This window comes from Heterodontus francisci, chromosome 28, assembly GCF_036365525.1.
Source record: "Heterodontus francisci isolate sHetFra1 chromosome 28, sHetFra1.hap1, whole genome shotgun sequence".
In the NCBI taxonomy this organism is placed as follows: domain Eukaryota; kingdom Metazoa; phylum Chordata; class Chondrichthyes; order Heterodontiformes; family Heterodontidae; genus Heterodontus; species Heterodontus francisci.
Genome location: NC_090398.1, coordinates 22997539 through 23019035, shown reverse-complemented (window position 1 = coordinate 23019035; position 21497 = coordinate 22997539). Strand labels below are relative to the sequence as shown.

General features: G+C 42.7%; 1 protein-coding gene across 3 annotated transcripts in view; it reads left to right on the top strand.

The window, feature by feature from the left end:
* The window catches only part of LOC137385133 (NACHT, LRR and PYD domains-containing protein 3-like), an 89359-nt gene extending 74169 nt beyond the window's left edge, over nucleotides 1–15190 (top strand). For all 3 annotated transcript variants that reach the window (XM_068059958.1, XM_068059957.1, XM_068059959.1), the window contains 5 exons: nucleotides 68–229; nucleotides 492–662; nucleotides 923–1093; nucleotides 13420–13587; nucleotides 13756–15190. In XM_068059958.1, the coding sequence (XP_067916059.1) occupies nucleotides 68–229; nucleotides 492–662; nucleotides 923–1093; nucleotides 13420–13587; nucleotides 13756–13843 (760 nt within the window). In that variant the 3' untranslated portion in view covers nucleotides 13844–15190. The remainder of the gene's footprint in view (nucleotides 1–67; nucleotides 230–491; nucleotides 663–922; nucleotides 1094–13419; nucleotides 13588–13755) is intronic.
* The last annotated feature ends 6307 nt before the right edge of the window (nucleotides 15191–21497 follow it).

The window sequence follows — 21497 nt, the reverse complement described above, 5'->3', positions numbered from 1 at the left end:
GTAATAGTGTTCTTAATAAACACTGTGAATTTACTATGATTCCTGGTATTTCTCTCTCTGATCCCAGGCTTTCCAGTAACGCACTCACAGCTTCTTGTGTCGGGGATCTCGCCTCTGCTCTCAGTACTCTGAAGGTTCTGGATCTGAGTTATAATAAACTGGGAGATTCAGGAGTGAAACTACTGTCTGCAGCTCTGAGGAACCCGAACTGTAAAATACAGAAGCTGCAGTGAGTGCTAATTGTATATTAGTTATGTTCAAACGTTTGCAGATGGTGGGCATTAACCCAGACTGTGAAATACAGACACTGGAGTAAGCACCAGACTCTGTGAGATTGTTTCCAAAGTAACTGGATGTCTAACACTGCACATTATTAATCGTATCAATAATAGTGTTATCAATAAACATTATTACTAGTATCAGTAATGGTGTTCTTAATAAACCATAGAATTTGCTGTGATTCCTGGTATTTCTCTCTTTCTCTGATCCAGGCTTTCCAATAACGAACTCACAGCGTCTTGTATCGAAGATCTCGCCTTCGCTGTGAATAAAAACTGGTCACTGATGGATCTGAACCTGAGTTGTAATAAACTGGGAGATTCAGGAGTGAAACTACTGTCTGCAGCTCTGAGGAACCCGGACTGTAAAATACAGAAACTGTGGTAAGTGCTAATTGTATATTAATTATGTTTAATTGTATTCAGATGGTGGGCATTAACCCAGACTGTAAAATACAGACACTGGAGTAAGTACCAGACTGTGAGAGATTGTGTCTATTATAACTGGATGTCTAACACTGGACATTATTATTAGTATCAATAATAGTGTCATCAATAAACGTTGTTATTAGTATCAGCAATGGTGTTCTTAATAAGCCATGGAATTTTCTGTGATTCCTGGTATTTCTCTCTCTCTGATCCAGGCTTTCCAGTAACGCACTCACAGCTTCTTGCATCGAGGATCTCGCTTCCACTCTCAGTACAAACCGGTCACTGACGTTTCTGAACCTGAGTTATAATAAACTGGGAGATTCAGGAGTGAAACTACTGTCTGAGGCTCTGAGGAACCCAGACTGTAAAATACAGAGACTGGAGTAAGTGCTAATTGTATATTAATTGTGTTTACTTGTGTGCAGGTAGTGGGCATTAACTGGGGTTTCACTTGGAAACTTATAAATACTGTGGTGTGGTTGAGTGAGGAGGTGTATGTGTGTAATGCTTAACTCTGTAAATTAATGTAAGACTGAGTAAAGATTAACTCCAGTAATATTCTTCACCAATTGGATTTCCAGAGTAGAATATGGTAACAGAGAATGGTTGCCTCAAGATGAAGGTCCAAGGCGATGAAAAAAGGCTGCGATTGCTGACAACGCAACCACTAGGTGTCGCAGTATGGCCACATGCAAATGCAGCCTCACGGACTGAAACGTCACTGTCTGCGACGTCTCAGGCAGCTGCCTGTAAAAAAATCAGTTGAACCCAAACCCCCTCACCCTTCAAAGGCCGCAATCACCGCCTCCACCCGTTCCGCAACAGTACAGCACTCCCTCCCACAATGGCCGCTTCTCTTACCCACTCCCTCCCACATCCACTTACCCACTGCTGCCGAATGCTCGCCACTCCATTTCACCGTTCTCTCCCGCACCCGTCTGCCCGCTGTCCCCTCCTGCTGCTCGCTCCCCATCTCATCACCTAGAGAAGCGGCAGGGGTGGGATGGAGCAGCAAAGAATCGAGAGCGACAAGCAGGCGGGCACAGGAGAGAACAGCGGATGAGAGCGGGGAAGAAAACTGGTGACTGAGGCGCCAATCGTGGGAGGGAGCAGGGTACTGTTGGAGGCATAGAGATTGTGATCATGGCCATTGATGGGTGAAGCAACACTCGGACATTATTACGTCTGACGTCATTACGTGGTGACGTTAATGCGCGTGCATGGACCCATACTGGTAAGCTGACAAATGTTCAGACACATGATAACGTCGGCGATCGCTTTGCACATGCTCTGCACTGTCAGGAGAGATTCTGAAAAAAAAACGGACAAAAAACTACAATCCTATCAGCAATGATCAGAAATGGCCGAAAGCAAGTGTAAATTGTTGGGCTTTGATTACCCTCTGATGTTCTCGGAATCTGAACCATATGACCAGGTGAGGTGAAAGTGATTGCTCTTGATATCGAGGCAGCATTTGACTGAGTGGGAAATCAAGGAGCCCGAGTCAAATTGAAGTTAGTGGGAATCAGGGGGAAAACGCTTCACTGGTTGGTGTTATGACCGGGGATGGAAGAGTGCACTGTCTTTTTCTAGTTCCACTTCTGCACATTTACTGGGTAAATGTTTTACCCAGTTACCGATACAGCCAATTATATACTTCATCTATTTTCGTTTCTGAATAAAAATTTGCCAACAAAGTTTCTTTAATAATCAACAAAATTATTAATTTATTATAAAACAAGACTCATTTCATAAATATGCAACACTTATTAATGCACAGGTTGTAATATGAAAGTATAAATATATTCCCTTCGAGATAACCCAACACACCTACACAAACGCACCAGTTAAAGGAAAAACAAAGATGCTTTCTCTGCGAGATCAACTTTACAAAAAAAACAAAAAAAAAACTTTGGCCAAGTACCTGTTACTTCTTGGAGAAAAAGGATAAGATATGGAGCATTCTAGTTGGTCTGGATCCATGTAGACGGGTGTCACTGGTCACATGCAGTTGTCACTGGGATCTTTTCAGAAGCAGTTCGTTCAGGAGATGTGAAGAGAAAGTCTTGCAGAAACTTCTCAGGAGAAATGCTGCATCAGTTTCTCCAGTTCTCACACTGGATTCTCAGAGTTCTCAAAGAGGTGGAATAGGATGAACTGGTGACCTCTCTCACTTAGCAGGCTGACACCCCAACTGTCCATTCAAACAGTTCTAAACAAAACCAACTCCTGACTACCATAAATCATGGAATCTTCTGTGAAAACTACCAAGTTTGCAAGTAAAATATTAAAGAAGTGAATATCACCGCTGAGCCCTAGCATTCAGCAAACCCTGTTGAGACTGACATCGCGAAAACATGTGACTTCTCTGTAATCAACTCCAATAGTCAGTGAGGCCTTTGCTGTTTACCTAGCTTAAGACATGTGACTTCCAGTAAGTGTTTTTTTTTAAACAAGGTCTCAAGTGTCTTTCCAATGACCCTTTTTTAAAAAGCAAGTCAAGCATTTCCTCAGATATTTCCATAGACTTTTGAATATGAGTCCTCAAAAAATATTTTAACAATGGAAGCACCTTCAGAACATTGGAGCCACACCTCGTACGGAAGATGGTTGTGGTTAAAGCCTGGCTACCCGACCCAAACCCGACTTGATCCGACTACATGTGTTGGGTTCCGGTCAGGTATGGTGGAAATTCCGAGTCCAGCATTCGGGCTCAGTTGGATTGAGCTGGACATTGCTTCCGGGAAGTCATGGGGCCAAGTTTACCAATGATTCTCCATAACTCCAGCTGCAGGGACAGCCTGCTGCTGAAATAGATAAAGGCGATGCATGTAGGGTCAGGTTGGGCGCGAAAAAAATTAAAGGGTTTGAGCTCGGGTCAGATACGGGTTGGCTGTGGTCAGGTCGGGCCCAGATCGGGTTTTAATTTTATACCCGTGCCAGGCTTTAGTTGCAGTTGTTGGACGTCATTAATCTCAGTTCCAGGACATCACTGCAGGAGTTCCTCAGAGTAGTGTCCTCGGCTCAAACATCTTGAGCTGCTTCATTAGTGATCTTCCTTCCATCATAAAGTCAGAAGTGAGGATGTTTAGTAATGATTGTACAGTGTACAGTGCCACAAGAACACAAGAAATTGGAGCAGGAGTAGACCATATGGACCATCGAGCCTGCTCCACCATTCAGTACGATCATGGCTAATCTTAAGCTTCGACTTCACTTTCCCACCCGCTCGCTATATCCCTTGATACCCTGAGAGTCCAAAAATCTGTCTATCCCAGCCTTAAATGTATTCAACAATAGAGCATCCAAAACACTCTGGAATAGAGAATTCCAAAGATTCTTAACCCTTTGAGTGAAGTAATTTTTCCTCATCTCAGTCCTAAATGTTTGGCAGCTAATCCTGAGACTGTGCCCCGTGTTTTCGATTCCCCAAACAGGGGAAACAATATCTGTGTCTACTAAGTCCCTTCAGAATTTTGTATGTTTCTATGACATCACCTCTCATTCTTCTAAACTACAGAGAGTATGGGCCCAATTTACTTAGCTTCCCATCATAGGACAACCCCCTCATCCCAGGGTCCAATCTGGTAAACCTTTGCTGTATCGCCTCCAATGCAAGTATATCCTTTCTTAAATGTGGAGACCAAAACTGTACACAGCACTCCAGATGTGGTCTCACCAAAACCCTGTACAATTGTAGCAAGACTTCTTTATTCCTGTCCTCCAATCCCCTTGCAATAAAGGCCAACATGTCATTTGCTTTCCGAATTGCTTGCTGTACCTGCGTGCTAACTTCCTGCATTGAAGCACACCCAAGTCTCTTTGAACACCAACACTTACAAGATTTAGACCTTTTAAAAAGCACTCTGTTTTTCTATTCTTACTACCAAAGTGAATAACTTTGCACTTCCTGACATTGTACTCCATCTACCATTCTCAACTCCTCAGATATTGAAGCAGTCTACTTCCCAAAGAGTCAAGACCTGGACAACATCCAGGCTTGGGCTGGTAAGTACTAAGTAGCATTCATGCCAAACAAGTGTGCCAGACAATGCCCATCACCAACAAAAAAGAATCTAACCATTTGCCCTTGACATTCAACAGCATATAGATCAATGGATCCCCCACTATCAACATCCTGGGGGTTACCTTTGACCAGAAACTGAACTGGAGCAGACGTATAAATACTGTGTCTACAAGAGCAGGTCAGTGGCTGGAAATTCTGCAGCGAGTAGTCCACCTCCCGACTCCACAAAGCCTGTCCACTATCGACAAGGCACAAGTCAAGAGTGTGATTGAATACACACTACTTGCCTGGATCAGTGCAGCTCCAACAACACTCAGAAAGCTCAACATCATCCAGGATAAAGCAGCCCACTTGATAACACCCATGCACTACCTTAAACATTCACTCCCTCCACCAGGGACGGACAGAGGCAGCAGAGTGTACCAGATGCAAGATGCACTGCAACAACTCACCTTGTCTCCTTTAACAGCACCTTCCAAACCTGTAAACTCTTCCACCTAGAAGGAAAAGGGCTGCAGACGTGTGGGAACACCACCATCTGCAAGTTTTCCTCCAAGTAACACACCATCCTGACTTGGGAATATATCGCCGTTCCTTCACTGACAACTAGATCGAGATCCTGGGATTCCCTCTCTAACAGCACTGTGGATGTACCTGCACCAGATAGACTGCAGAGGTTCAAGAAGGCAGATCACCACCACCTTCCCAAGGGCAATTAGGGATGGGCAACAAATGCTGGTCTTTCCAGCGACGCCCACATCTCATGGCACAAATAAGTATAAAGAATGAAGTGGATATGTGGACATGGGTTGTGTCCCGATGAGAAAGGAAACAAGGTATGGCCTTGGCATTGCTTCGGACCAGAAGTAAAATGCTTTGTGAGCTGCCTCCCCATCAGTGAAAAACTGATTTGGTTTGGATCTTCTTTTAGAGTTCTTGGATGAAATAAACAAGTAACGTGATCTATTAAATACCTTTGAGGCATGGTCAGAGTTTGATACGTTTTGGAAGACAGATGTTTAGTCAAAGGAAGAATATATCATGTACTTTAACAGACTGTATAAAGATTGACAAAATTCACTTTAGAGATCCCTGGTTCAATGCTAGCATTTAAATTGCTGGATTGTGCCAAAGTGTAGCAAAGGGACATGCTCCGGGTTCTAACTGGTTTTCAGTTCTCAGAGAGAGAAACTCCCTGTTGGATCAGATGTCTGCTCTCTTGAAAAGATTCCTGGGGCCTTGGTGGAGCAAACGGGACATTCCGCAGTAACACAAAGAATAAAAGACACAATAATTGCCAGATTTAGAAATGGACCAGATCCTGGAAGCAGGTGTAAGTACAATGGAATGGTTATGGACAGTCAGAATGAGGATGAAAGCACCTTTAGTAGATCTGGCTATTATTGCGAATACAAAATTAGAACCGCAATAATAGGCGACTGAAACCCAGCAAAGGCCAAGGAGCAGTTAATAGGTGCATCAGGTGTGGCTGCAAATCCCATTATGCCATGAACTGCACAAAGCATAGCGGCAGAGTCCTCGAAATGACTCAAGGGAATGAAGATTCTGAGGCAGAAGATGAAGACGTGGATGAGTCCAAACAAATTGTACAAGTCACAAGGAGTTTTAGTCCAATATTGAATATGTCATTCACAGACTTGTTTAACTGTGTTGTGCTAGTAGTGCTTGCACTTCAACAGTTTGCTGAACAGATTGGTTAAAATGTCATTTAGATTCACTAAGTGATGAGGATTGATGCACCGTTAAAAAGTATAAAAGTACTACTTGTTTCAGTTTCGTGATGATGAGCATTAAGGTCACTAAGGAGAGTCATAATTCCATACAAAATAGCTGGAGTAAGCCATGTTATCAGTACTGATGTCTCCAGTGAGATATCTATGTGGTTGAGTAAACCTTCTATCAAACAGGCACAAATGAAACTTGACATGGAGTGTGATAAGGCAGTTACTTTTGGAAAGTCAGTGGATTTGCAGTTTTCCCAATCAGGACATTATTGTGTCCCCTTAACAAAACCTGTTGTTTCTTATCAGAGTGTTAGACAAATATTAATGACATCAGTTGATAAGAATCAGAGAGTAGAAAAGCAAATTCGCCTGAAGTAATATAGACAATTTGCTCCCCCTGCTTGTCAGAGGTTTAAAACCCTGCTAAAAGATACAGGTACAGTTGAAGAGTGTATAAGGCTAATAGAAGAGATTAGTCAAGTGTGAAATATGTATAAAGTATTGGAGGATGCCACCACGTCCTATTGTAAACCTTCCATTGGCACGCGGCTTTAACAAGGTCATTGCGTGGATCAAAGAAAGAAATATTTTCATTCTACATTTTATAAACCTGGCCACCAGACTTAGTGTTTCTAAAATAAAACAGAGTAAGGACAAAAGGGTGATTATAGATAAAATCATGGAGAAATGGATAGGGATCAGACTTGGGGCACGAGCAAAGTTTCTAACTGATAATGGAGAGAATTTGCCAATAATGAGTTCAGAGACATGTTTGAAAACATGAACAATATGGTCATGAATACAGCAGCTGAAAGTCTTTTCAGTAATGGACTCTGTGACAGGAATGATGTGGTGATTGATGAAATGCTGCATAAAATCTTAGCTGATCAACCAGACTGCAAGTTGACGACCGGCCGAGCATTGATGGTTCATACAAAGAATTCACTCCAGTGGTTGGAGGGTTTAGTCCCAGGTTCCGGGATTTAGATGTTTCAGAAAGAACAGAGAAGAGGGTAAAAGAGGGGGGGGTGTGGCATTGTTAATCGAGGAAAGTATTACAGCGGCAGAAAGGACGTTTGAGGACTCGTCTACTGAGGTAGTATGGGCCGAGGTTAGAAACAGGAGAGGAGAGGTCACCCTGTTGGGAGTTTTCTATAGACCTCCGAATAGTTCCAGAGATGTAGAGGAAAGGATAGCGAAGATGATTCTCGACAGGAGCGAGAGTAACAGGGTAGTGGTTATGGGGGACTTTAACTTTCCAAATATTGACTGGAAATACTATAGTTCGAGTGCTTTAGATGGGTCTGTTTTTGTCCAGTGTGTGCAGGAGGGTTTTCTGACACAGTATGTGGACAGGCCAACCAGGGGCGATGCCACATTGGATTTGGTACTGGGTAATGAACCCGGCCAGGTGTTCGATTTAGATGTAGGTGAGCACTTTGGCGATAGTGATCACAATTTGGTTAGGTTTACCTTAGCGATGGGCAGGGACAGGTATATACCGCAGGGCAAGAATTATAGCTGGGGGAAAGGAAATTATGACGCGATTAGGCAAGATTTAGGATGTGTAGGATGGGGAAGGAAACTGCAGGGGATGGGCACAAACGAAATGTGGAGCTTATTCAAGGAGCAGCTAATGCGTGTCCTTGATAAGTATGTACCTGTCAGGCAGGGAGGAAGTTGTCGAGCAAGGGAGCCGTGGTTTACTCAAGAAGTTGAAGCGCTTGTCAAGAGGAAGAGGGCGGCTTATGTTAGGATGAGACGTGAAGGCTCAGTTAGGGCGCTTGAGAGTTACAAGCTAGCCAGGAAGGATCTAAAGGGAGGGCTAAGAAGAGCAAGGAGAGGACACGAGAAGTCATTGGCGGATAGGATCAAAGAAAACCCTAAGGCTTTCTATAGGTATATCAGGAATAAACGAATGATAAGAGTTAGAACAGGGCCAATCAAGGATAGTAGTGGGAAGTTGTGTGCGGAATCAGAGGAGATAGGGGAAGCGTTAAATGAATATTTTTCGTCAGTATTTACAGTAGAGAAAGAAAATGTTGCCGAGGAGATTACTGAGATACAGCCTACTAGGCTAGATGGGATTGAGATTCACAAGGAGGAGGTGTTAGCAATTTTGGAAAGAGTGAAAATAGATAAGTCCCCTGGGCCAGATGGGATTTATCCTAGGATTCTCTGGGAAGCCAGGGAGGAGATTGCAGAGCCGTTGTTGTTGATCTTCAAGTCGTCATTGTCGACAGGAGTAGTGCCGGAGGACTGGAGGATAGCAAATGTTGTCCCCTTGTTCAAGAAGGGGAGTAGAGACAGCCCTGGTAATTATAGACCTGTGAGCCTTACTTCGGTTGTGGGTAAAATGTTGGAAAAGGTTATAAGAGACAGGATTTATAATCATCTTGAAAAGAATAAGTTCATTTGCGATAGTCAGCACGGTTTTGTGAAAGGTAGGTCGTGCCTCACAAACCTTATTGAGTTTTTCGAGAAGGTGACCAAACAGGTGGATGAGGGTAAAGCCGTGGATGTGGTGTATATGGATTTCAGTAAGGCGTTTGATAAGGTTCCCCACGGTAGGCTATTGCAGAAAATACGCAAGTATGGGGTTGAAGGTGATTTAGAGCTTTGGATCAGAAATTGGCTAGCTGAAAGAAGACAGAGGGTGGTGGTTGATGGCAAATGTTCATCCTGGAGTTTAGTTACTAGTGGTGTACCGCAAGGTTCTGTTTTGGGGCCACTGCTGTTTGTCATTTTTATAAACGACCTGGATGAGGGTGTAGAAGGGTGGGTTAGTAAATTTGCGGATGACACGAAGGTCGGTGGAGTTGTGGATAGTGTCGAAGGGTGTTGTAGGGTACAGAGGGACATAGATAGGCTGCAGAGCTGGGCTGAGAGATGGCAAATGGAGTTTAATGCGGAGAAGTGTGAGGTGATTCACTTTGGAAGGAGTAACAGGAATGCAGAGTACTGGGCTAATGGGAAGATTCTTGGTAGTGTAGATGAGCAGAGAGATCTTGGTGTCCAGGTACATAAATCCCTGAAAGTTGCTACCCAGGTTAATAGGGCTGTTAAGAAGGCATATGGTGTGTTAGCCTTTATTAGTAGGGGGATCGAGTTTCAGAGCCACGGGGTCATGATGCAGCTGTACAAAACTCTGGTGAGGCCGCACCTGGAGTATTGCGTGCAGTTCTGGTCACCGCATTATAGGAAGGATGTCGAAGCTTTGGAAAGGGTGCAGAGGAGATTTACTAGGATGTTGCCTGGTATGGAAGGAAGGTCTTACGAGGAAAGGCTGAGGGACTTGGGGTTGTTTTCGTTAGAGAGAAGGAGGAGGAGAGGTGACTTAATAGAGACATACAAGATAATCAGAGGGTTAGATAGGGTGGATAGTGAGAGTCTTTTTCCTCGGATGAGGATGGCAAACACGAGGGGACATAGCTTTAAGTTGAGGGGTGAAAGATATAGGACAGATGTCAGAGGTAGTTTCTTTACGCAGAGAGTAGTAGGGGCGTGGAACGCCCTGCCTGCAACAGTAGTAGACTCGCCAACTTTAAGGGCATTTAAGTGGTCATTGGATAGACATATGGATGTAAATGGAATAGTGTAGGTCAGATGATCGGCGCAACATCGAGGGCCGAAGGGCCTGTACTGCGCTGTAATATTCTAATTCTAATAATTGGTCTATAGGGAATATTCACAATTACTTCCTGAACTGTGTGATAGTCCTCCTGTTCCAGAAAGTACTACAATTAGTTCAATTTTGTTCAGCACATTTGAATATTTATATGCGTGAAGATGGGTTTTCATCGAGTCTGAGATCTTGATGAAAATTCAGAGAGCTCTGAGGCATCATATAAGACCATTTGAGATAGAATTTAATTCAGCAGATTTGGTCTATTATAAAAGAGAGGGTCATAGGGAATGGAAAGGCCCAGGTAAAGTAATAGGCCATGATGGTAAAACAGTCCTTATCAAACATATCAAACTGTTCAGGTTCATTCCTCACGATTAATCAGGATTAATTATATCTTGGATTCTGAGCAGCCGATAGCATAAACGAGGCACCTTGTACCTTAAATGTTCATGTGTTTTGTAATGAGAGTCCTGAGGATCAGTAAAACAGTAGATCAAGGGCTGGTTAGTGATACTGTGAGTGATCATGACACACAGGACAGAGCTATCACATCCAAAGACCAATTGCTCAGAAATTTGGGTGACACATATTCCAGAGGGGTCAAGTTAATGCAGGAATATGACAATTGTAGGACGTGCAGGAAAAGCTACTGGTAAATTTAAATATTGTTTAATGTACAGGATGATGGTCAAGAAGTGAGGTCTGTGGACTGGTAGAATGGGATGAAAGAGTGGAGGGTATGAAAGCACAGTGCATGTTCTGATAGTGGATCTGGAGGTGACTCTTGTATCAGAATAAAATCAGGTACTGGAGAAAGAGCCTCGATAGTGTAAGAGGGAGATCTCACAGTAATCATCCCGACAGACATAAAAGTGCAGGTAGAGGCTGTGACTTAAATAGATTACACAATGAAATTCAAGTCACAGAACAGTCTCTGAACAGAACTAGAAGCAGAAGTCCTCATGATTGTGAAATTTTAGTGACTGCCAATAAAAATGAGGACAAACTATTAAGAGAAGCAAAACAAAGGAAATTAGATAGTTGGAGTTGACTCTGTGATACCAGATCAAGGACAAGCTGCCTTGTCACATAGGTGGATTTGTACTGAAAAGATCCTTGTAGATGGGTCTTATTAGGCTAAAGCCAGGCTGGTTGCGAGGGGTTTTGAAGAATGACTGGGTGATACAGATGTTGGAATGGGCTCTCCTACAGCTGGAAAAGTAATGTTGAAAATCCTTTCAGCTCTTTTGGTCACATATTCATGGGAGTGTAGATCAATTGACCTGAAAGCTGCATTTCTGCAGGGCGATACCTTTCAGAGAGCTGAGTTTCTGAAACTTCCCAAAGAGACAGCAGATGCAGAAGGGAAACTATGAAAACTAAACAAAGGCACGTGTGGCCTGGATGATACTTCCAGTGTGTGGTATTTTACAGTGAGATCTGTTTTGCTGAAATACATTGTGTTCAAATAAAAACAGATCCCACAAAGATTTATTGGTATCATAAAGGGAAACTTTCAGACATCTTTATGATACATGTTGATTTCTGATGTGGTGATACTGCTGAATTTGAGAAAGGTATTATTAAAAAGATTAGATTAGAATTTAAAATCGGGAGTCAGGCTTGTGGAACTTTTAAATATATTGGTTTAGTTGTTAAGCAGAGTAGCTCTGAAATAATTTTGAATCAACAATCCTATTTAGTGGGTGTTACTCCCCTCCCAGTTAATCGTACTCGGACATCACAGAAAGATGATGTTATATCTGAAGAAGAGACAGAACAATTGTGAAGCTTGATTGGTCAGTTGAACTGTCTGGGCTCTCAGACGTGATCAGAGACTAGTTTTTATGTGTTGGAGTGAAGTGTTACAATGAAAGACCCTAAAGTCCAGAACGTTTTATTTACCCTTAAAACATTCTATATAAAATTGATTAAATCTGGAGAAATGTGTGTTTAAGTTCCCATCCCTAGGTGACCCAAAGAACATGAAACTAGTCATTTTTAGCGATGGTTCACATGCTAATCTTCCTGATGGGTATTCTAGTGCAGCTGGTTTCATAATATTACTGATGGGTGAAAATGGGAGATACTGTCCTTCAGCTTGGGAAGCTCAGAAAATAAAAAGGGTTGTTAAAAGTACTTCAGCTGATTGACACACTGGCCCTTGTGGAGACAGTGGATATGGGATTCTATTTGTCAAATATTGTAAGTGAGATTCTATACAAGGGGTTTACTGAAGATCACATACTCATTGAATGTTATGTAGATAATTGTTCATTGTTGGATAATGCACATTCTACTAAAAGTGTCAGAAAAGGTTACAGAGTCGACCTTGCTGGCTTGAGAGAAATGCCAGAGAGAAAGAAAATCTCTAAAATTAAATGGGTAGATACAAGTCACCAACTGTCTGATTGTTTTACAAAAGGAAATTCTTGTGTGAAGAAATTGTTAGTGGTCCTTGAGGAGGGGTCTCGCAATGAGCGGCACAGTGGCGCAGTGGTTAGCACCACAGCCTCACAGCTCCAGCGACCAGGGTACTGTCTGTGTTTAGTTTGCAAGTTCTCCCTGTGTTTGCGTGGGTTTTCGCCGGGCACTCCGGTTTCCTCCCACCACCAAAGACTTGTAGGTTGATAGGTAAATTGGCCATTATAAATTGCCCCTAGCATAGGTAGGTGGTCGGGGAAAATAAGGACATGTGGGGATGTGGTAGGAATATAGGGTTAGTGTAGGATTAGTATAAATGGTTGGTTGATGGTCGGCACAGACTCGGTGGGCCGAAGGGCCTGTTTCAGTGCTGTATCTCTAAATATAAATATAAAAATGTAATGTTTTGTACAGAATATGGAGGTTTTTGATTTGATTTTTTGCTGACATTTTCTTTGTGCATATCAATTAATTTTATTTAAAGAGAAAGAAGGGAATTTGTTAATTGTCTATTAATGGTGTTTAATATGTGGGCGGTAGTCATTAACAGGGGTTTCAATTGAGCAGATACATTGAGACACTGATTGAAACTGTGTGTGGTTGAGTGAGGAGGTGTGTGCTTGTAATGTTTAACTCTAAATATATGTAGGACAAGTAAAGATTAACTCCAGTATTATACTTCACCAGCTGCTTTACAGAGTAGAACAGTAAGTACCAGACTGTGTGACATTATGTTTATAATAAAAGGACAGTATAAATTATTCTTAGCATCAGTAATAGTGTTCGGAATGAACGCTGTAAATTATTATTCGTATTAGTAATCGTGTTATCAATGAACCCTGGAGATTTACACTGATTCCTGTTATTTCTCTCCCTGATGCCCAGGGTACAGCGGGTCAGACTCACAGATTCTTGTGCCGAGGATCTCGCTTCTGCTCGCAGTACAAACCAGTCACTGACGTTTCTGAACCTGGGAGAAAACTCCTTCACAGACCAATCTGTCCCCGCTCTGAGCCGCCTCATAGTGAAATGCAGGAGTCTGAAACATATCGAGTGAGTGTTTGTGTTAATGTTTAATGTAATAAATAAAATATAAATGGGATTCAGTCACTCTTATCAGTAATATCTCAAATTATTATTGAAATATTAATCCCAGTCTCCCTGTTATTTACACTATTGTTAAATCTGTTTATTTCCTGTTTAATCTTTAATCTGTTTCAGGTTGAGGTGGAATCAGTTCAGTTCAAGTGGAGTGAATCAGCTGAAGTCACTGCAGGGCAGAAGACCTGGACTAAATGTGTTTGTGTGAATATTTCAATTTGTAACCATCACTGGTCTCTCTATATGAACATTTTTGGCCAATTTTCTGTCCTTCCCCTTTAATTGGCCGCGCTCCAGGTTTAAATCCTATTGGCTGTTTCATTGTTTCCAGTTCGAGCTGAGCGAGTGTCATCTCCCATTGTGACATCAGAGGCCCAGCAACAGGGTCACGTGACTCAGCCACCCGGCCCCACAGCGCTGCTTCTGCAGGATATCCGGGACTGAATGTTCCCCAATGGGGAACTGGGGAAATGTACAGACAGGAAGGGTCCAGGGTGGGGCTCAGTCTGGGCTGCAGTGGGACACTGGTAATCACACTCAATATCCCAGGGTTTGGGAATTACATTATCCAGGGTTCACACTCAGTATCAGTACCCAGTGACCCTGCTGGGAAGTGAACCTGTGTGTGTTCAGGATGGAGACAGGCTCTGTTCAGCTTGGATTGATCCCACCGTCCAATAGATACCAATACCCAGTGTCTGGGGTCACCCAGAGGGAGTATCCTATTGGGGAGGTTCCTGAAACTGGTGCACCCAGGATGGGTCAGCACTGCGAGAGGAGAAATGGGGAAAGTGCCAGTCGGGAATCCCACTGTTCTGTCTGGCTGATGGTGAGCATTTGTAGTGTTTAAGGATCCTGAACTTAACGTGTTTGTGACACCAACATGGGAGCAGATACTGGTGTTACCATGGAAATTAAACATTGTGTACTTACTGTGGACTGAATTTTCAAACGGAATCACCTGAGACTGTATTGTCCAAGTAGGAAACGATCTAAGAGGGCGGCACAGTGGCGCAATGATTAGCACCGCAGCCTCACAGCTCCAGCGACCCGGGTTCAATTCTGGGTACTGCCTGTGTGGAGTTTGCAAGTTCTCCCTGTGTCTGCATGGGTTTTCTCCGGGTGCTCCGGTTTCCTCCCACAGCCAAAGGACTTGCAGGTTGGTAGGTAAATTTGCCATTATAAATTGTCCCTAATATAGGTAGGTGGTAGGGAAATATAGGGACAGGTGGGGATGTGCTAGGAATATGCGTTTAGTATAGGATTAATATAAATGGGTGGTTGATGGTCAGCACAAACTCGGTGGGCCAAAGGGCCTGTTTCAGTGCTGTATCTCTAAACTAAACTTACTGAGGACTGAATTTTCAAACGGAATCACCTGAGACTGCAAACCATGAGATTGTGAAAAGGTGCAATGACCCTGTGAAACATCCTGAGGAAACTGAGGGGTCGATGAACGGACTTGTTACCTGTACTCACCTGGATTTGTATAATGACTTCCACTTGGAAATGTTTTATTAAACTTCACCTCTGTATCACTGCCTCCTGGATGATGTAACAGTACTGATGAGAATTGTTATTGTGTGATGTTGAATTAAATGATGTATTATCTTAACAAGTACATCTCAGGACTTCTTACCAACTTCAAATTTGAGAATAGTTTCAGAGAGTTTTGACCATGGAATCCCTTCTTATATTTTCTGATCATAGAAAAGCCTCTGGAGACTGAGTTCATTCAATCGTGACCTCACTATTGTTTGAATTGTCCAATTAGGAAACGATCTGTCCACCCAAACCAGGTCAGACTCTCAAAATCTCTGACTTCCCACACTCGGACTCCTGTCAGCTCGAATGTGAACGCCTGGTAAAAGCAAGTAGAAATGATGTGGCCTTAACATCCAGCTAATTTGCCTCGGCACAACCTATATCTGAGCCTCTGAGATTCTGCTAAGGTGTTTATCTTTTACTTCTCACACAGCAGGTCACCTGTTCTCACACTCTACCACATCTCTGTTGAAGTTTACTATTAACCAGGGTTATAAAGTTACAATCAGATCTAGGCTGATCAGGGTGATGTCAGGAAGCACTTACCCCAATAAGAAAAGTGGGAATCTGGATCCTCACCGAAACGACTGTGGATGCTGAGGGTGTATTTGAAAAGTGAAAACATATTGATGGACCTGACTGATGAGTTGGACAAAGATGGGTTTAACACACAGAGGGATTGAATGACCTCCTAGTCGTCATGTTTGAGTTGTTATAATCACAGAGATGAGATTAATATACTGTTCATTTATGCCACAGGAGGATTTATACAACGGAAGGTCTCGGACCTGTTCGAATTGTTGATTTCAGACACATTTATTCTCTATTAGCTAGAGGGAGAATATGTGAGAGCAAAAAGGCAGAAAGGGTTAAGAAACAAATGCGAGTAAATTGAATGAAGAGACGGCAGGTTGATTGGCCTCTTATTGTTAAAGCTGGTCTATTCGTACGCAGTCCATTAGTCAGCCCTGAAAACGGTTTACTAGACAAACTAAGGCAAAGTGTGAAATCCCAGATATTACCTAAACCGGGGAATGTTACCTGTATTTTCTGTTTTTATTACTTGTTAAACTGGCTGCTTTATTTAAATTACTCTGAAAACATTCAGCAAAGGGGCGAGTAATCTTTCTGATCTCTTGGGCACCGCACCTTACACTTATTGAGTTCAGTATTTACATTTCAGGGTTTTGTGTTACTTCAAATAATTCAACTAAAATATGATATGGAGTGAACCGTTGAATTTAACACATGTAAAAAGGTTAGTCTAGCAGTTATGGTGATACATTACAAGGTTATAACAGTAAGCACTGTAAGTAAATACAATACACCTTGTGTCCGTAAGTCACTGCTTAAAATATCAGACTGTGGTTCTCCGTCCACTCCGTTCGTTACCACAGAGTCAGACAGTCATCGACTCATTTACGGCACAGAATGAGGACGTTCATCCCATCAAGTCCATGCCAGCTCTCCACAGAGCTGTGCTGTCAGTCCCACTCCCTGGCTCGATCCCCGTAGCCCTGCAAGTCTAATTCTCTCAGATGACCATCCAACTTCCTCTTGATGTCATTAATCGTCCCCACTTCCACCACCCTTGTGGACAGTGAGTTCCAGGTCATTACCACCCGCTGTGTAAATAAGTGTTTCCTCATATTCCCCCGGCATCTTTTGCACAAAACTTTCAATCTGTGTCCCCAAGCCCTGTAACATTTATTAATGGGAACAGCTTTTCCTTGTTTAACTTATCTAAGCCTGTCATAATCTTATACACTTCCATTAAATCTCCCTTCTATCTCCTTTGTTCTAAGGAAAACTAACCCAGCTTTTCAACTTAACCTTGTAACTAAATTCTCCATCCCTGGAACCATTCTTGTAAATCTCCTCTGCACCCTCTCAAGGACCCTCACATACTTCCTGAAGAGTGGTGACCAGAACTGGACACAGTTTTCCCCAGTTGGGGCCTAAACAGAGCTTTATAAAGTTTCATCATAACTTCCCTACTTTTGTATCCCAAGATCCCACATACTTTACTGACCACTCTCTCAATATGCCCTGCCACATTCAAAGATCTATGCACAATCTATAACTTAAAATGGTAAACAGATGTATGTGCAGTTTTACTGAGGTTCTGAGAGAGCAGAGAGCAACTGGTGAAGACACACACACACACAGCAACACACACAGACAGAGAAACACACACACAGACTGAGTGACTGAGGGACAGAGAGCGACAGAAGTATTTTTAAATTTCCAAAAAGAATTCGATGAGGTCAATCTTTGATTTAAAAATAAACAATTGATTTTGCATAAATGAGTATTTGAAGAAGACATTTCCAAACTAATACCACCTTTTGTGTGGAGAAGTGTTTCCTAACTTCACTCCTGAAATGTCTGCCTCTCATTTTTAGACTATGCTCACTCGTCCCAGACTCCCCAACCTACCGAAATAGTTTTACCCAAACTACCCCATCAATTCCCTTTAATATCACAACAACATTGATCAAATCAGCCCTGATCCACCTAAATTCTAGAGAACACATCCCTAGCTTGTGTAATATCACCTCGTAATTTAACCCTTGGAGTCCAGTTATCATTCTGGTAAATCTACACTGCACTCAAATGGACATGGAACCCCCCAAGTTTCTTTGCACCTCCAGTGTTTCTAGTTTTTCACCATTTATAAAGTATTCTGTTCTGTTCTTTTTTGCTGACATTGAAATCCATCCACCACAGTTTTGCTCATTCACTTAAGACATTAATATCTCTTAGTAAATTTATGCTTCCAGCTACACTGCATACAATGCTGCCTATTTCTGTGTCAATGGCAAACCTGGGTATGTGGCATTCTCCCCCATCATCTTCAATCATTCATAAATACAGAAAAACTGAGACACACACGGGCTTTGTACCAGCAGACAGGAGTGAATCATTGCATCTTCGAGGTTTTTAATTCCAGATTTATGTTTTTTTGAAAGAAAAAACAATTCAAATTGCCAACAGTGGGATTTGAACCCTGGCTTTTTTCAATCATCAGCTCAGGCCTTCAAATTAAAACCATTAAAAAGAGATTCACTTTCCTACTGCTATTGCCTGACTGTCTCAGGTTTTGTATATTGTTCCCTTCATGTATTGAATTGTAAATACCTTCAATTCTGTGTATTTGCAAGGGACACAAATCAAATTCTCACCTTATCTCATCAACCAGAACCTGCAAGTCCATTCAAACACCCCTATTTCCTGTCTCTGTAAAGATAGCTCACTCTTCCACAATGCAGGAATTACTGACTGGAAACAGCTTTTGACACATTTCCCAACACGTTTCAGGATGAGGAGCTAGTTACAACTCACAGATTCCAAGCCCCAAATTGTGCTTTACGGTAGAAAAGGTAACATAGATGAAATCCCAGGTCTCTCTGTCCTGGCACCCAATCTAACATTGTACCATTTAGTTTATATCACTCAGTCTTCCTTCCAAAATGCATCATTTCACATTTCTCAGCATTGAAGTTAACCTGCCATGTGTCTGTCCAATGATAGGTTGGATAGTAAGCTGTCAAGAGGACACAAAGAGTCTACAAAGAGATGTCGATCGGTTAAGTGAGTGAGCAAAACATTGGCAGATGGAGTATAATGTGGGAAAATGTGAGCTTGTCCACTTTAGCAGGAAGAATAAAAAGCAGTATATTATTTAAATGGAGAGAGACTGCAGATCTGTACAGTACAGAGGGATCTGGGTGTCCTGGTACATGAATCACAAAATGTTACTATGCAGGTACAGCGAGTGATTAGGAAGGCAAATTGAATGTTGTTGTTTATTGCAAGGTGAATAGAATATAAAAGTAGGGAAGTGTTGCGATAGCTGTACAGGACATAAGTTAGAGCACATCTGGAGTACTGTGGACTGTCTTGGTCTCCTTACTTAAGAAATTATATAATTGCATTAGAAGTAGTTCAGAGAAGGTTCACTCGGCTGATTCCTGGATGAAGGGGTTATCTTATGAGGAAAGGTTGAACAGGTTGGGCCAATACTCACTGGAGTTTAGAAGAATGAGAGGTGATCTTATTGAAACATCTCAGGTCCTGAGGGAACTGGACAGGGAGGATTCTGAGAGGATGTTTACACTTGTTGGGGAGTCTGGAACTAGGGAACACAGTTTAAAAATTAGGGGCATCCCATTTAAAACTGAGATGAGGAGAAATGTTTTTCTCTCAGAGGGTGGTTAGTCTGTGGAATTCTCTTCCCTAGAGAGCAGTGGAGGTTGGATCATTGAATATATTCAAGGCTGAGTTAGATAGATTTTTGATCAATTAGGGAGTCAAGGGTTATGGGACGCAGACAGGAAAGTGGAGTTGAGGTCACAATCAGATCAGCCATTGAATGGCAGAGCAGGCTCGAGGGGCCGAATGGCCTTCTCCTGCTCCGATTTATTTTGTTCTTGTGTGTTCCATTTCACCAGACTGCCTCTATCCTCCTGAAGTCTGCTACTACTCCCTTCCCTGTTTATTACATTGCAGATGACACAAATGTTGGCAAACATTGAAGTTATGCCCTGTAAACACAAGTCCAAGTCATTTGTATATATCAAAAAGAACAGTGGTCCTCATATAAACCTCCACTGTATACCTCCCTTCAGTCTGAAACAACCATTGTCCACTCTCTCAGCCAATGTCATATCCACTCAGCCACAGCCCCTTTCATCCATGGAGCACTAGTATTGCTAACTGGTTTATTATGAGGCACCATTAAGTCCTCCCCATGAGGACCCTGGTCCCAGACCTCTCTGTTTCTACTTTCCCATCAACATTCCCCAGACAGGTACAGCATGGATTAGATACAGAGTAATGCTCCTTCTACACTGTCCCATCCAACACTCCCAGGTCAGGGACATCATGGGGTCGATACAGAGTGAATCTCACTCTACACTGTCCGAAACAGAGACAGAGAGAGACAGAAACAGAGAGACACAGACCGACAGGGTGACTGAGAGTGAAAGAAGGATATTTAACATCGGATATTGGAAGAGGAGGATGCAATTTAACCCCACAACCCTGTTCCGGCATTCAATGGAGTGTTTGATGGGCTACATTAATCGGCCGTGTACAGTCCTGTATCAGGCTGTGAGGAAGCAGAGCATGTTCAGTACACAACGGGTCAAAGGAAATGATTCACACCTGTCTGCTACTGGGAAGAAAGACTGACCTTGACATCAAGGCAGCATTTTACTGAGTGTGGCATCGAGGAGCCTGAGTAAAATTGAAGTCAGTGGGAATCAGGGGGAAAACGCTTTGCTGGTTGGTATCATACCGAGCACTAAGGAAGATGGTTGTGGTTGTTGGAGGTCAATCATCTCAGTCCTAGGCCATCACTGCAGGAGTTCCTCAGGGTAATGTCCTCAGCCCAACCATCTTCAACTGAGATCCCAGCAGAAAATGCTTGATATACTGAGCAGGGCAAGTAGCATCTGTGGAGAGAGAAACAGAGTTAGTGATTCAGCTCAATGGTTTCCAGATTTCCAGCATCCACAGTATTTTGCCTCAGATAATGTAGCAATCCAGAGACACATGCACCAAGACCCGGACAACATTCAGGCTTGGGCCGACCAGTGGCAATTAACATTCACGTTACTCAAGTGCCAGGCAATGACCATCTGCAATAGGAGAGAATCCAACCACCTCCCCATGGCATTCAAAGCATTATCCCATTGCTGAATCCACCAGCATCAACATCCTGGGGAAACATTGACATCAAACTTAACTGAACGAAACACATCAATAGTTTTTTCACCATCTCTCTGAGACAGAGACACAGATAAAGAATGTGAATGGACCTTGACAGAAGCTCAGTAAATTGTTCCAGTATTATATCAGAGCAAAGGAAGAGGCATATAACGTTAGCCCCTTTATAACTGTATCCTTTAATTTCGATTGCCTCTCCTCCTTCTTCCTACCTGTGGAGGTGGATGATGTGGGCATGGTTCTTAATGAATACATTATGTCTGGCTTCATAAAAGATGGGGAATGATGCGGACAGTGCAGTTAAAGAGGAGGGTATGAAATATTGGATGGGATAAACAGAGTGAGAGGGAAATATTAAGGTTTTTGGCAGTTTTGAAAGTGAATAAATGGTCAGGCCTGGATGCATTGGAATCAGTTCAGAGAAGGTTCACTACGCTGATTCCTGGGATGAAGGGGTTGTCCTATGAGGAATGTTTGACCAGGTTGGGCCTGGACACATTGGAGCTTAGAAGAATGAGAGGTGATCTTATTGAAACATACAAGATTCTGAGGGGACTTTACAGGGCGGATGCTGGGAGGATGTT